The sequence below is a fragment of the Diabrotica undecimpunctata genome, chromosome 4 (genome assembly GCF_040954645.1).
Source record: "Diabrotica undecimpunctata isolate CICGRU chromosome 4, icDiaUnde3, whole genome shotgun sequence".
Lineage (NCBI taxonomy): Eukaryota > Metazoa > Arthropoda > Insecta > Coleoptera > Chrysomelidae > Diabrotica > Diabrotica undecimpunctata.
Window position 1 is genome coordinate 132,151,881 of NC_092806.1, and position 15,923 is coordinate 132,167,803.

The window sequence follows — 15,923 nt, forward strand, 5'->3', positions numbered from 1 at the left end:
TAAACATCTGCTGGAGAGTGAATTAAAACCACAGTGCTACGTATGTGATATTGTGCTCAGTGTTCGCCATATTTTACTGATATGTCCTTTATATTGCATGGAGAGACTTCAATATAAATTACAAAATACCTTACAGGCAATATTAAGTGACGGAACTGACATGAAAAATTTGACATCATACTTATATTCCATAAATGTACTACATAAATTGTAAAACATTAAATTGTACAACGGCAATGACCCTATGAGGTTGAGGCATAAATAAATAAAAAAAAACTTCTTTTAAAATTCTATAATTTTTATTATAGCATCTTAATTTTCTTGAAATAAACTTTATGTTTACAAATTTTTTTTTTATATGCACATGCATTTATTAAAAATACAAAAAAAATATTTTTATATCTTGCTTAAAGGTTTTTAAAATTGGAGTCATCTCTGATCCCACGATAGCAATTATATGGGTGTAAATACACGATAGTAGTTCACGGTTAAATTATATAAATATTGACTAACCAAGGGACTCTTTCATATATACTCCTGACTTGAAATAATAATACGGACTTAAAAATGACGTAGGACATGACTTCAAAATTTAAATATTTATGCCTTTTATTGTTTTTATGCCTGTTCGCATCATTTATGCTTTTTTGAATCAAACTTACTATAATGACATAGAAAGAAAACAATTAATCTGGTTCGGACATGTTAAAAGAATGCCAGAGTACAGATGGCCTAGAAGAGTACTGGAATAGATCCCTCCTGAAAAAAGAAAGAGAGGACGACCACGGAGAAGTTGCTGCAACGATATTGATGAAGCAATGGCGGCAAGAGACTTAGAAGAGGCAACTGCATATGACAGAAAAAAATGGAAATGGGGGACGGAGAAGCGGCGACAGCCGTAATCAATCCGTTATTATATATGAATCAAACTTTAAGCATTTTAATCCCTTATTTTAATTTTTTGTGTGCTTTTAATCCTGCTATAGCAGTGTCAAAGAACGGAGGACCTATAGTATTTTGGGCGCTTACTCAACTCTTTGATCGTTTTGATATCTCAAGAAATTTTACATTATTTGCCATTGTATACTTCTTATCCTATATTCAATGAGTCCACATTTTCCCTTAATATGATATTATTTTCACGATGTTTTCTGTTTCAAAATGCACGCTACTATAAAAATTATATAACAGTGTTGTTGTTATGAACAATTGCTCAATAGCTGATTTGATTAATAATTTAGATTTCATTATTTTAAAATTCTTCTTTTACGATGGCTGCATAAAATTTAAAACAATAAGATCAATTTAATTGTTTTTCGTATTATTGTTTCTTTATGTTATCAATAATGATTTATTGTAATAGTATTGCTGCAAGAAGCATTCACTTAACTTAAAATTAGCAAAATGCCGATGATAAAAAATATTATTTTGGGAATTGTAATTTTTGCTTCCATAAATTACGTAAGCACGAAGAGTGAAGATGATGCCAAGTAAGTTGAACTTTTTGTATCATAAACATATTTTTTAGAAGCATTAACAAAAGGAGTGAAAGTGTGTATACACAGTGAACTTATAAAGAAACTCTTAGGTTTATAGTAATGTATTAGTTTTTAAGTAAAACTCTTTAAGGTTTCTTAAGCGTATACTTACTTTAACTCTTTATCTAAACATACTACAAATTAAGAACTACATTATAAAATAAAGTTGTTATATTTCTACAGGCTTACCTTTGTAAGGATGCTAGTATAAAATTACAAGCTAACATGACGAAATTTTAGTTGGCTCTCTTTTTTCTCATTATAAAATTATCAATATATTTTCCATATCTCTTTTAATTTTACTACATACAGTTTCGAATAGTTTGACAGAGGACAGGAGAAGAGAGCTTATACTAGAGAGTAGAAAACAAAATAGTACCTTGCGTTGACCTGTCTGTCTCTCCTACTATATTTACGCAACCTTTATCGCACGCTTTGGCGTAATAGGTAGAGTTGTTCTGTTTACCCTCTCTCAGTATTTAATAAACAAGTAACCAAGTTAAACTTAGTATTTAATAAACAACTTAGTATTTTATTTCTTCTGTGATTCGGTTCCTTGAAATTATGAATCTTAAGTATTTAATTTTTTAATTTGTCGATTTTCGTCTACTTAAATTTTCTGCTGCTTCTTCTGTTACTACTAGGTATTCTTTTATCATCATCATCATCATCATCATTTGGTTTTACAACTTTATGATGTGAGTCTTGGCCGCGTTTACTATTTTCCTCCATTGTTGTCGGTCCTGAGCAGCTATTTTCCATTGCTGTATTCCCATTTTGCGTAGATCACTGACTACTGCGTCCTTACATCTCTTTCTTGGGCGGCCAACTGACCTTCTGCCATCGGACCTTTCTTAGAATGTGGCGTTCAGGAGTCTTTCGTCACTCGATCTTAGTACGCGGCCCGCCCATCTTATTCGGTTTTCCTTTAATGTAGCGAAGGTATTATGTTTTCATCTCCATATACTATCTGGAGTTCATCATTGTGTTTTCTTCTCCATTCTCCTTTTGTCTTGTCTCTGCAAGGCTCATAGAAAGTCCGCAGTATCTTTCTTTCCAGTACCAGTAACTTTGTCGTATTCCGCTGGTTCAGAGTCCATATCTCGCTTCCATACGTTATTGTGGGACGAATTATTGTCTTATACACTCTTATTTTTGCCGTTATAGAGAGTATTTTTGATTTGAGTACGGTTATTAATGAGTAATATGCCCCGTTTCCTGCAATGATCCTGGCTGCCACGTCCTTTTCATATTTATTTTCAGATGTTATGATCGCTACCAGGTACTTGAATTCTTTGACGACATCAAAGTTGTATTCATTGATTGTTACATTTTGTCCAACCCTTGGCCTTGGGTTCTTCGTTACCACCATGTACTTGGTCTTGTCCTCGTTGACCTTCAGACCAACTTCCTTGGCTCCGTTTTCGAATAGGGTGAAAACTTCTTTTGCATCTCTGGTGGATTGTGCAATTGTGCCCACGTCATCCGCAAACGCCAATAGTACTTGCCTTGACCACCCGGTCGTCTACAAAGGTTAATGTGTATAAATGGTCATGTCTTACTGGGACTCCCATTCCTTCAAATTTTCTCTTCCAAGGTTTAAACATCTGCGTTAAAAATATTTTAAGAAACGTTGGTGATGTGAAACAGCCCTGGAGCAACCCTTTTATCGACTTAAAGCTAATGAAAAATTTGGATCCCATCTTTACTCTGACTATATTACTATTAGATATGTCTTTTATTGCTGTTATCCAGTGGTGCATTATATATATATATATATATCATAAACGTCATCATATTTAAATACGTAAATTCACAGTGGATTACCCTGTTTTGTACCAATTTCTTTGGACCGTTCTGGCGTAAACCTAGTGTTGCCCAAATGCAAGAACAAGACGAGACTTAGACAGTCTTGGTCTTGGTCTTGCGCCAACACATCTGGTCTTGGTCTTGGTCTTGGTATTGCACTCCCGGTCTTGGTCTTGGTCTTGGTCTTGGTCTTGCAGCAAGAGTCTTGCAAGTCTTGCAGTTACCCATTAGCCTATTGCTATTTATTAAACGTTACTAGGGAAGTTTGAAGCCACGATCTAAGCGATCCGTGCCTATGCTCTAACTAAGCCAGCTATCTACCATGCCCCATGAAAGTCAGTCAAGCATGATTAAAACACAAAAAAACCAAATTAATGACATAAACTTGATTGTATTTTAAAGAACATTTTCTGTCTAGAAAGGTATTGATGGACCTCCACCATATATGAAATGGAAATCTTAAAAAAGATTGGTACGTGGCAAAAATCCAAATACAGGTATCAAGGGCACATATTCTTTAGGTGATAAGATAACAAACTATAATCCACTTATTAAAGCAACATAAATGTTATTAACAATCTTAGCTCTACTTTTATATAAAAAACTAACTTAAAAAAATAAAGAATAGGTAAGAAAGCAATGATAATCAAAAGAAGTTATTTTAAATTAAGGAGATATCTACTTAATAAATACATTAATTTACCAAAATAGAGTAGTAGGAATATTTTTTTAGGAACCAGAATTTTGGTTTTTCAGGAAGAAATATTTGTAATTCTTTTTTGTGAAAAGATATAAGATGCTTCCTTAAACCTGAAGTGTTCCTGTTTTTCATTTTCATTTTAACCTTTCTGTGTAGGCACAATTCAAACAAAGCAATTTGGGATGCATAAATTATTTCGAAAAACTATCAAATTTGCTTTTAGGTCTTTTATATCTATAATTCCAACGCTCACTACTACGACTATTTTAAAACTATTTGAATCTTTGTCCCCCATGTCAAATTGTAAACTTGTCAAATGAAGTTTAGTGATGTCGAAAAAGTACCTACTACTATAAATGTCCGTTACTATTCAATACCCTAAGTATCTAATAACAAACCGAGAATTATATATCGTTACTTCGTTATTCTAAATATTTCGGTATTTTGTTTACACGGTAAGCTACATTATCTGTTATTAATAAACTTTTGAATATTATCGCGCTCTTTCAGCAATGATCTTATCGCACACTCAGCAGAAACAATGTTTAGTCTTAGGCCGATGAGATTTGTTTATTTAGATTCCTCCTAACTAAATTATAATGGGAAAAAATTGATTTATTAAGTGGGTGTCCATAATAATAAGTGTTATATTTTTTATAGCTAAGGTGACATATTTTAAAAAAATTTCGATACGATATTACTGTCAACGTATCAATGCCAGATTATTTTATGATTAGACGGCGGCTATAAATCTGAACAATTAATTTCAGAGCGAAGAAATCGTCTGCTGGAAAAGAATGTATAAAATATTTTATTTTTACATATGATCTCTGAGCACGTGTCAAATGTGTTGTTTTTAATGAATATTTTGATTGATGATTTTGATGTATGTTTATGGTATTGTTCGTAATGCGCATAAGTCCAGTTTTTTTAATTTTTATTACATATTTTTTTGCGTCTCATAGAGTATTTAAGCATATACCCGAACTACAATACTCGCTAAAACGACACTCCGTCCTAACTGAAAGACGCAAGAGTCTCGCAGGCTTAGTCTTGTTCTTGCGTAAATCTTGCACGGTCAGTCTTGGTCTTGGTCTTGCTAAAATTAGGCGGTCTTGGTCTTGGTCTTGGTCTTGCTAAAACGCAAGAACAAGACCAAGACTGCAAGACCAAGACCGATTTTGGGCAACACTACGTAAACCCCACTTGGTTTTCGCTAATTTCACTACTGATATCGTAATCCAGTTTGCTTTTAATAATGTTGCCATACAATTGATTGGCCGATTAGTCGTATCTTCCAATCTAAACAGGTATGGGATCATAACATTTAGCTGCATGGGTTTTTGATAGTGAATTTTTAATGAAAATATTTGTGAGCATGTAAGGTTTGCAGTAATAAAGGCTATTTACATTTTCAAGGTTATATTGTTTTAATCAATAACGTCTTGTCCTTCTTATTATTCTTCTTGCATTATAAGTTAAAGTAACTGATATTTTTTCCTCTCATGATATATCTACGTAAACAGTTACTTCTCTTTTCATGTTTGTACTCCTATTTTTATGTTTGTCTTAATTCTTTGGCATTGGTGTTTTCTTCCACTACGAAATTTGTAGTATGCTGAGATATATACACATACTTAATTTAAAAACGTTTTTATTAATTGTTCACCTTTAATGTCCATGATTCAAGCCAAACAACAAAATATTATACATTAAAAAGAGTACCTAATTTTTTAATTATTATTCCTTTTTTTTATAGAGTTAATGATGAATTAGAGCACACAGATGTCACACCAGAAGAATTTAAACTGCCTTCGATATCTGATGTATGGGAGTAAGTTTTTTACACGATAAATATTGACTAATGTTTTAGTAGACTTAATAATAATTTAATGGTATATTATTGTCGGGGTTTAAGTTCAGATGAAGTTATGAAGCCAATATGCCACGTTTAAAAATTGTCCGAAAATTTTTTACAGGAACCTATTAATTTATAAAATTTTTTAAACAAATTATAAAAAATTACTTTTTTCGCTTCGAAACCATTTTTTTAATAATTTGGTTATTTTTGTGATTTGTTCTTAAAATGCTTACTTTAAGCGTAAAATAAGTACAATTAACCAATTAAAAATGCAAAAAAGACAATTTCAGCATTTTTCGAAGCCATGTTAGTTCAAAATGCGTAATTATATTTTGATTTTATATTACAAAAGACAGTTTAAAGAAATCCATAAAGAAATTGATATACCGTTGCGTCTCATAGTATATAAGACTTGACGAAGGTCTGAACTTTAACCTCCGAAATACGTTGATTATTTCTCATCCACAAGCTTAATCTTGTTTTAATCGAAAACATATTTATGATCGTACAACATTACAATAAAAAGTTTACCCAAAGGTTGCTACAAAAACCTGTTTATTTTAGTTAAAGATAATTCCTTAATTTTATTATTATGTTTTTAGGCTCTTTCATATATTTGTGTTACCGTTCATATTAAAATTTATAGAAGAGTTTAGCAAGATCATCGATACTAGTAAAATATTTGAGGTAAATATAAAACATCGGCTATTAATAGTATTCATACAAACACACACACATATATAAACTCCTGGACAAAATTAACGCACCACTTTAAATAATCTAAATATTTACAATATGAACACAAAATAAAACTAAGTTACATTGAAATAATAATAAACACCTACAAATAAGTCCAACATGACTTTATCATGACCTTAATTTGCCTTATTGTTTCTTTAAAAATTTGTTTTTGTCGGAAATGCGTAAATAAGCTAGCATAACTACAAATTGCAAACATAACTCCAAATTGCAAAAAGAAAAAAATTAGTAAAGTAACGCAATAAAATGCATATGGGTCATCACTTATACCGTGTAGGCCCTCCTCTACTTCTTATGACTGCATTTATGCGTCGAAGCATGCTTGATATCAAATGTTCAACAAAAGTTTGCGAAATATTCTCCCATTCTTCAATAACGGTCTCAATGAGTTGGTTGTGATTGGCAATAGGGAGTCTACGACTTCGAATCTTTTTTTTGAGATATTCCCATAGATGCTCTATAGGATTCATGTCCGGACTGTTAGGTGGCCACTCTAATAATGGAATATCAACATCATTTACGTAGCCAATAACCTGTCGAGCCACATAAGGACGAGCGTTGTTTTGCATGAATAAATAATTAGGTCCAAGAAACGGAGCAAAATGCATTACATGTTCGACAATAATGTTGTCTAAGTAATAATGGGCATTCATAGACCTCGTACGTATGAGGACCAACTCCGTAAGAGCTTCAAAACAAAAACCTATTAGAGCCACCACCAAAAGGTACTTTAAGAGAGATATTGCAGCTGGCAAACCTTTCTCCTCATCTTCGCCAGACACGCTCACGACCATCTGGAGCTTTTAGGCTTACTCTAGTCTCATCGGAGAAAAGAACTCGTTTCCTATCATCGATGGTCCAATTTTGATGCAATCTTGCAAAATTCAATCTCTGGACCCTGTGTTCTCTGGTAAGCAAGGGTTTTTTGGCCGGTTTTCTGCTCAATTCTGCTTCATGTAAATGTCTTCTAACTGTTCGAGACGATATCGTGACATTTCAAACATCTGCTAGTTCATTTTTTAGCAAATTGCTATAGCAAATTGTGACTCTCTTATCTCTGAGCGCACGTTGTCTCAAAAAACGATCATCAATTTGATTAGTGCAACTTTTTCGCCATTGCCCTGGTCATCGATGGTACTACCCTGGTTTCATTATATCGCCTCACCTTGCGACTGATGCTGGAATGATGTCTTCCTAACAAACCTGCAACGTATCGCATTAAATATCCTTCATCTAGGAGAGTCGATGCTCGCACTGCCTCCTCCATCGACAAATTTCTTTGGCGGTTTATGTTTTATTTGATTGTTATGCAAATGAACTTCCAAACATGCATGTGATGAAAAATATCACAATAAAAAGCTTGTTTCTCACAATCACTTTGATTTAATCGGTACTTTTTATGAAAAGTTTAAGTCACTTTTAGTCTAAAACGAAGTTTAATACAAATTATTGTTAAAAGAAGACTATTATTAGCTTACATAACAACTGTCACTGTCAAACAAGGTCCATAGGCAACTTGTCGGACAGTAAATTATCAATAAATAAAGATTATTAAGAAAAATATGAGTGGTGCGTTAATTTTGTCCAGGAGTTTATATATATATATATATATATATATATATATATATATATATATATATATATATATATATATATATATATACTTACATATATATATATATATATATATATATATATATATATATATATATTTATATATTTAACACACATATATATTTAACATAGTCAATGTAAATTTCAAATAAACTATCTTTAAATTGAAATTCTTATGAAAATAATTAAATTATATAGACAATGTAAATTTTAAACAAACTATCTTTAAAATTGAAATTGTTATGACACTAACTAAATTATATTAACAAAATTTTGTATCTTTCTGTCACTGAATGCCTAAATGAAACTGTTCTCCACTATATAGATTTTAATCACCACTCAATGTCTTCGTTCTCAGCCTCGGGTATCCTTGTTTTTGTGATATTCCTTTTTCCAATTATCAGCTTCCACCAATTTAAAATATTTTTCTTCTTAATAGCATTTATATTTATTCTTCTTTTTAATATACCAATATCCAATCACCAAATATATTATATAATTTTAATTTTCAATTAATACTTTCTTCCATTATCCAATCACCATTTATACATAACATAATGTTTAATCCTCAATAATATTCTTCTAATATACTTTCCAATACTATCAAATTTTAATACTAAATCACTGAATATTGCATACTTTATACTTTCTTCCTAATCACTAACTGTAACTAACTGTGTCTGTCTCCTTTAATAACTAATTGTCTGACTGCTTACTGACTGAACCCCCTTCGACTGACCATTTTGAATCCATATCACCGAGTATTTATATCTTTTCAATATTCCAGAATCATCCGGCAAGAAATCATGTTCGAATTTTTCTATCTCCTAAATATATGAATTTTCTCGAATACTCTATTTCGCAAACAAGGTTCTACCGTAAACAAAGGTTAATTTCTGTATTCTAGAGAATTCTTCACTTTTCTATCGAGAATTTTATTGACATTTAGGCTTTTCAGATCAGAATATAAACTTATATGTAATTTAAACAACCTAAATTAATAAATTACACTATTTCAATTCCGTAACTATATATAAACTAAACATTTTAAACCCCACTTCTACATTCGCAACCATTATTTAAATGTCTGTCACTTATTCAGAGTAGGTATTTTTGGTTGCCTATGCACATGGCTCACTTAAATATATTTACAATATTATAATTATTAAAAAAAACTTTTTACACTTATTATATGCTAATTTCTTAAAAATACCCTCATATAAATAATTTTTATAGTATATAACTTATTAAAATAACCAAATACTTTTTATATATAACATTATCTAGTGTGTAACTTATAAATTATTTTCTTTAAACACCATCTTTCTTTCTCCTATATTCTATATCATTTCAATATATATATATATATATATATATATATATATATACAATACAGATTGTCATGACGGTCGCTAAAATTCGATATATATATATATATATATATATATATATATATATATATATATATATATATATATATATATATATATATATATGATAAAAAATATTTTCATATCTTACAATAAAAAAAACAATGATAAATAACATTAAAAGCAACCGTAAATACGTATTTCGAACTATCTGATCGTGATCAGTATAGGACCAATGCAACCAATTTGTGGCAATAGTGTTAGAAGACATACCTATCCAGAGCACCAACTGACAATATCCGCGGAGACACTACACCTACCTCAGGTAGCTGTAGCTACCAAATAAGCCAAAATATGTATTTTTAGTTGCCTTCTATTTTATTTATAATTCTTGTTTTTTCTCTTGTTGCGAGATATGCCAATATTTTTACCTTTTTTACTATTCACTCGCATTAACCTTCATTACTTTTTTTTTAAACATTTTATCACAACTAATTTTATTTAAATCTTCAAATTGTCGCGATGTCCGGAGCCGAACAGCTCTGTTAGGAGATGACCTTATACTCAGAAACTCGGTTTCCTATTTGGGAGTCCACTTTTTAAGGACTCTCAACTGGAAAACCGATATTCAAGATACCCTTGACAGGGTGAGAAGAAGGTTTAAACTTCTGGCAGTGCTAGCCGGCAAATTTGGCAAGACGTCATTTATTGCACGTCCATAAAACTTTTATTAGACCTATCAGCGAATACATGGCATGCATCTACGCCTCTCTTAAGACCTACGAAATCAATGCCATCATGGCTACCGAAGGAAAAATCCTCAGACTCTGCATGAGGTGGAGCAAGCTATACCCATCAGCACACATACACACACTGGCAAACATAACACCTATTAGGGACAGGATCCTATCCCTCAGCAGGAGGTATGTCCTTCGAACCATCACAGGCTCGTATAACCGAGCAAAGCAAATATTAAAGACACCTTGCAATCGCCGAGGGCAAATACTCACCAGGCTTCCTCAAAGAAAAGTTCCGTTCCCTCCAGCTAAACTTCTCCACAACACTGGACATGAACTTCCTGATGAGTATTTTGAAATTTTAGAATCAACCCCCATCAAATATCGCAGCTAACTACTGCACCAAAAATGCTGATTAAGAGCTGTTCTTATTGCATGGCTGGTAACCCCTGAAGTACCTCCTTCGACATGTTTGGCATAAATCACCCAAATTCCCCTCGTGTACTTCTAACACATAGCCCATACAAACACGCCACCTTATGAACCACAGCTTCTTAGTAGTTCACTACTTCTCCACACAAAACATCATTCATCACGTTTTGTCACACCACCACTACTCTACAAAAAAAAGGAGTACCCCTTCCTTGAAGAAGCGCAAAACTTAAACAAGGTTAAAACTCTGGAACCAACATTTTATACGTCTGGAACTCCTTTCCTTAGGTAGCTGTAGCTTTATGTATGATCCCGAACATAAGAGATTGGGTGGACTGTGGCCACAGGTGACTGGATTATTTCCTGACGCAGGTGCTCACAGGACACGGGTGTTTTAGGGCCTACCTCTATAGGATCGGAAAGGCTGATACAGATGAATGCCTATACTGTGGATACTTACACTGTGACACATACGATGTTAGATTGCAGCAGATGGATAGTGTAAAGGAACAGAATGGAGAGAGAGAGACAGGTGTAAATTTTGTTACAGTGAGAGAAATGAATGAGAGAATGATTGAAAATAAATTAGTTTGGACTAACATACACAGCTATATCCGTGCAGTGGTCAAGAAAAAGGAAGAGGAAGAAAGACTGCTAAACCAACGCTAAAGGTAAGAGTGAATGATGCTGAAAGGTGAAGCTAGAAAAGTGGGTCACACTGTATGGAAATATTGCCGAACTAGGAGCGATGAGTGTCTTCTACGCGCTACCTGGAATGAGACAGGGAACCTCCTTGCTGATGAATAGAGTGTGGATGTGTATGAATGGAGAATGAATGAATAAAGGTAGTGATTCGGAAGTGATGCCAGCCTTACAGCGGCCATTCCGCTTCCGGATCGCTGGATGACAGAGGAGGGTCTGGTTGAGCAGGTAGGCGTTCGGCGTAGACTCGGCGACGAGAGGGCATTTTAAAGTACCTCGGGAACTATCGCCGGGAGTACGAAGAACGAATCCTGCACTAAAGTTAGTCAGGCGGCGTCCTGGGACTGAGATGTCTTTTGAAGATTCCAGACCCCTCCTCTATAAAGACGAAAAAAAAAGTAGCCGTAGCTTCCTCCATAGATATCGTTAGTTGATTCTCTGAAAACCTCAGGGTTTTTTAACACTATTGTTACAAATTAATTGCATTGCTCCTGTAGTGATCCTTTGCATAAGTTAATGTTCTCTTATTTTTATTTGTTGGTCCCCCTGCACCGTACTGATGGGGACCAAATACCCAGATATACGTATTTATGATTGCCTTTCAACTTATGTATTTACGATTGTTAAAATGTCTAAATTGGGGTCTGCAACTCAAACTGAAACTACATTTATTTCTGGAGTTCGATATTTCGTTGATTATTTATTTTTTTAACTTGTATTTTAAAAGTAATTTTTAATTTTGGTAAAAGAAAAATAAAATATTTTATTAAATAAATAAAAAAAATTTTAGAATCAAAATAAAAACTACTAAAGTGACATAAAATATGCTTTTATTGTGAAACCTTGACTAATTGATACAATTCATCCTAAATATAATACTAATTTTTATTTTTATTATTTTTCAGATGCTCACTCCAGTAGTCATGAATCTAATGACTGTAATGGACATCAGTGCTATCCAAAATATCCTATCTGTGATTGGTAAATCCAATATAAAAAACTTTACAACGCAGAAAACGGAACTTTAAACTGCTTGTAACAGTAACATTTTTATAAAATAATAAGTGTTATTTGTATGTGCTATTTGGCATTAAATACTATCACCTATTTTAATTTATTAAATTGCAGTCGAAAATAATTGTTATTAAGTCTGGATGTAATTTATATTTATTATTTCAAACCTTCTTTTGAAATAATTAGTATTACGATTTTTTTGTATAACAATAAAATAAACCGTAGTAGCTTGTTTTTTCATGTGTTTTAAAACAGAATTGTCCATAAAATTCGAGAAACACCTTTTTGATCCATAGGTATATATACATGAATATATATATATATATATATATATATATATATATATATATATATATATATATATATATATATATATATATATAAAGTAGTTAGGTATTATTGACTGACACGTTATGTAAAATAAAGTTTTATTTTGAGGTTGCAGTCATTAATAGGGCAGGAAAGTAAAACTCTTTGTTCTTTAATCAAGCTTTCGCAAAATTTATTTGCTTCTTCAGGATATGCTAAAATATGGTAACAGTAAATACAACGAAATTAGAACTAAATAGCATTGTATAAAACTAGTAAAAAAAAAAAAACTTACAACATGAGGTTAATCCATTAAATTTTCAAATTTGCAAAACATTAAAACTTAACTTATTTTAAAAATTATACAGTTATGTAAGTACAATATTCCAATTTAATTTAATTTTGTAAATCTATGTCAAAATGAATTTTTACAAAATTAAATTAAATTGGAGTATTGTACTTACATAACTGTATAATTTTTAAAATAAGTTAAGTTTTAATGTTTTGCAAATTTGAAAATTTAATGGATTAACCTCATGTTGTAAGTTTTTTTTTTTTTTTACTAGTTTTATACAATGCTATTTAGTTCTAATTTCGTTGTATTTACTGTTACCATATTTTAGCATATCCTGAAGAAGCAAATAAATTTTGCGAAAGCTTGATTAAAGAACAAAGAGTTTTACTTTCCTGCCCTATTAATGACTGCAACCTCAAAATAAAACTTTATTTTATATATATATATATATATATATATATATATATATATATATATATATATATATATATATATATATAAACTAAGGTACACTCGAAGAGTGGTGGGTTTTTCGGTCAAAGTGGAGAAATAAAAGACAAAGAAGGTGGCTACTTCATCTATTTATTGAAGACGTTTCGCTTTCTGCCCAGAAAGCAAAGTTTTATACAACTTTAACTCTAAATGTCCAGTTTCGTAAGCTTTTTCATATTTTTAACATCATTGACTGCTACATGTCTTTGTAAGGTAACACACTTTTTTTGTAACTTCTCTATTGATGTTTGGTTTCATATTGTTCTTTTTAGATGAACTGATGATGCTTTCTGGGCAGAAAGCGAAACGTCTTCAATAAATAGATGAAGTAGCCACCTTCTTTGTCTTTTATTTCTCCACTTTGACCGAAAAACCCACCACTCTTCGAGTGTACCCTAGTTTATTTTGGATTGACGGTCGTACTCCTTTTCTCTCTCTCTCTCTCTCTCTCTCTCTCTCTCTCTATATATATATATATATATATATATATATATATATATATATATATACACTGAATTTGCTATCACTGCTATGTTAAACTGTCTGAAAAGGTTTGTGATCTGTGGTGATAGACCACTGATGTAGGGCAATCTCCCATTAAAGTTCTATTGCTTCTCGTTCTATTGCTTGTTGTTGGTGTGTTCTTGCCGTTGGCATATCTTGGAAAAGCAGTTTGTTTAGTAGCATCTTAGGATAGTGATTTTTTCTAAGAATCTCATAAAGTAACATGATGTTCTTATTGTAGTTAGAAGGGTGACAAATTCTTTCTATTCTGTTTTTCAGACCTTTGATGATGTTAATCTTCTGTTCATCCAGATGATAAGAGTGAAAAGGCACATATCTACCTGAGAATGTTTTCTTTCTGTACCAATACAACCTTATTGTATTACCCTCATGTCTGCTTACATTAGTGTCGAGGAATGGCACAATATTATTTTTTTCTGTTTGGACAGTAAATTGTAGGTGAGTGTTATAGGAGATAAATATGTTAAGAGTGTAGTTGATTTTGTTAGCTGGGACTGCACATATGAGGTCGTCTACATATTGGTAGGTAAAGGGAAACTGGAAATCAACTTCTCGAGTACAATAGTGAAGTAGGGAGTTCATTGCAATTTCTGCCAAAGATGGGGATATGGCTCCCCCCATGGGTGCTCCTTTTATTTGGACATAGAAATCATTTAGGAAAGTGAAATATGTATTGTTGTATAAAAAGGTAATCAGTTTCAAAAGCAGTACTTTGGGAATTGTACAGTTCGGTTTAATCAGATGGTAATTAGTTGTCAGAATAGAAACTACCAATTCAAGAGGGATGTTGGTAAACAATAAAGTAACATCAAAACTCGCCAATACATATCCTAAAGGTAGTAAAAACCCATTGATCTTATTTGCAAATTCAAAAGCATCTTTAATTTTGTAGGTATTGTAAGAAGAAAAAGAAGTGTCAATAATACTTTTTTCTAATGGAGTCAGTAAATCTTTGGGGATTTTTTTATAGGAATATGGGTCGTTGAGAAGCTCAAATGATTTAGTGATGTACTCGTTTCTCTCCATTATGACTGTTGTGTTATCCTTGTCTGCTCTCGTTACTATAATATCAGGATTGTCTTTTAGAAAGGAAGAAGGGAAAAAGTCTGCTGTGCAGACGATCTTTCCTTAGCGGTAGCTACAGCGCGCTTTGATTTCCTCTTTGCTACCTTGTATAAATCCTTATTTCCTCTCTTTTAGACCTGTCTTACCTCTTTCTAGCCTCTTTCTTATCTCTAACCTTCTGTTGCATTTCATAGTTTCTCCACTTCTTCACACCACCAAGTTTCTTTGTCTCTAGGAAGCCTTTTACCAGATATTTTTCCTAGCACTTCTTCTCGCTTAAACCACAGCTTTACTGTTAACTTCCCACCAGTCATTTACCATATCTTTTTCCAAACTTTTTTAGCACTTTTATTTTAAAGACTCTTACCAAATCCATATCCTTTAACTTCTACTACTTTACTTTCTGCTATCCTACTTGCTTTTCTTTCCACCTCACTTTTTTCTCTGTAGGCACTTTTACTGGTCGGTGTTAATTAGGTACACACTTACCCTTTATTACTTTACAGTTGATAATCTCCTTCAGCTGACTTCTTCTACACAGTGCACTCTATCTTTCCCTTCCCCTGCTACTATAGGTAACATACTAGCCTTGCGTCTTCATAAAGAATGTATTTATCATCATTAGTCGTTTTAACCCCACTGCTTAACATAGGCCTCCCGTAAATAATTTCATTGCATCCGATCTTGATCACCCTGAATTC

General features: G+C 32.4%; 2 protein-coding genes across 2 annotated transcripts; one reads left to right on the forward strand and one right to left on the reverse strand.

Moving 5' to 3' along the window:
- Nucleotides 1–1,330: 1,330 nt before the first annotated feature.
- Nucleotides 1,331–12,771, forward strand: LOC140438405 (uncharacterized). The gene is made up of 4 exons (XM_072528083.1): nt 1,331–1,490; nt 5,807–5,881; nt 6,511–6,595; nt 12,428–12,771. Exons 1-4 carry the CDS (start codon nt 1,405–1,407, stop codon nt 12,548–12,550), a joined length of 369 nt encoding a protein of 122 aa, XP_072384184.1. The 5' UTR covers nt 1,331–1,404; the 3' UTR covers nt 12,551–12,771.
- Nucleotides 12,772–14,229: 1,458 nt separating this feature from the next.
- On the reverse strand, nt 14,230–15,183 carry LOC140438955 (uncharacterized). The gene has a single exon (XM_072528591.1). The coding sequence runs from the start codon at nt 15,181–15,183 to the stop codon at nt 14,230–14,232; it is 954 nt and encodes a 317-aa protein (XP_072384692.1).
- Nucleotides 15,184–15,923: the final 740 nt, after the last annotated feature.

Bases quoted from the DNA above. Each gene is read 5' to 3' on its own strand.
- LOC140438405 (XM_072528083.1), top strand. From the start codon at position 1,405: ATGCCGATGATAAAAAATATTATTTTGGGAATTGTAATTTTTGCTTCC. The intron at 1,491-5,806 runs GTAAGTTGAACT...TTTTTTTTATAG, and splicing joins AAGAGTGAAGATGATGCCAA to AGTTAATGATGAATTAGAGC. The intron at 6,596-12,427 runs GTAAATATAAAA...ATTATTTTTCAG, and splicing joins ATACTAGTAAAATATTTGAG to ATGCTCACTCCAGTAGTCAT.
- LOC140438955 (XM_072528591.1), bottom strand. From the start codon at position 15,183: ATGGAGAGAAACGAGTACATCACTAAATCATTTGAGCTTCTCAACGAC.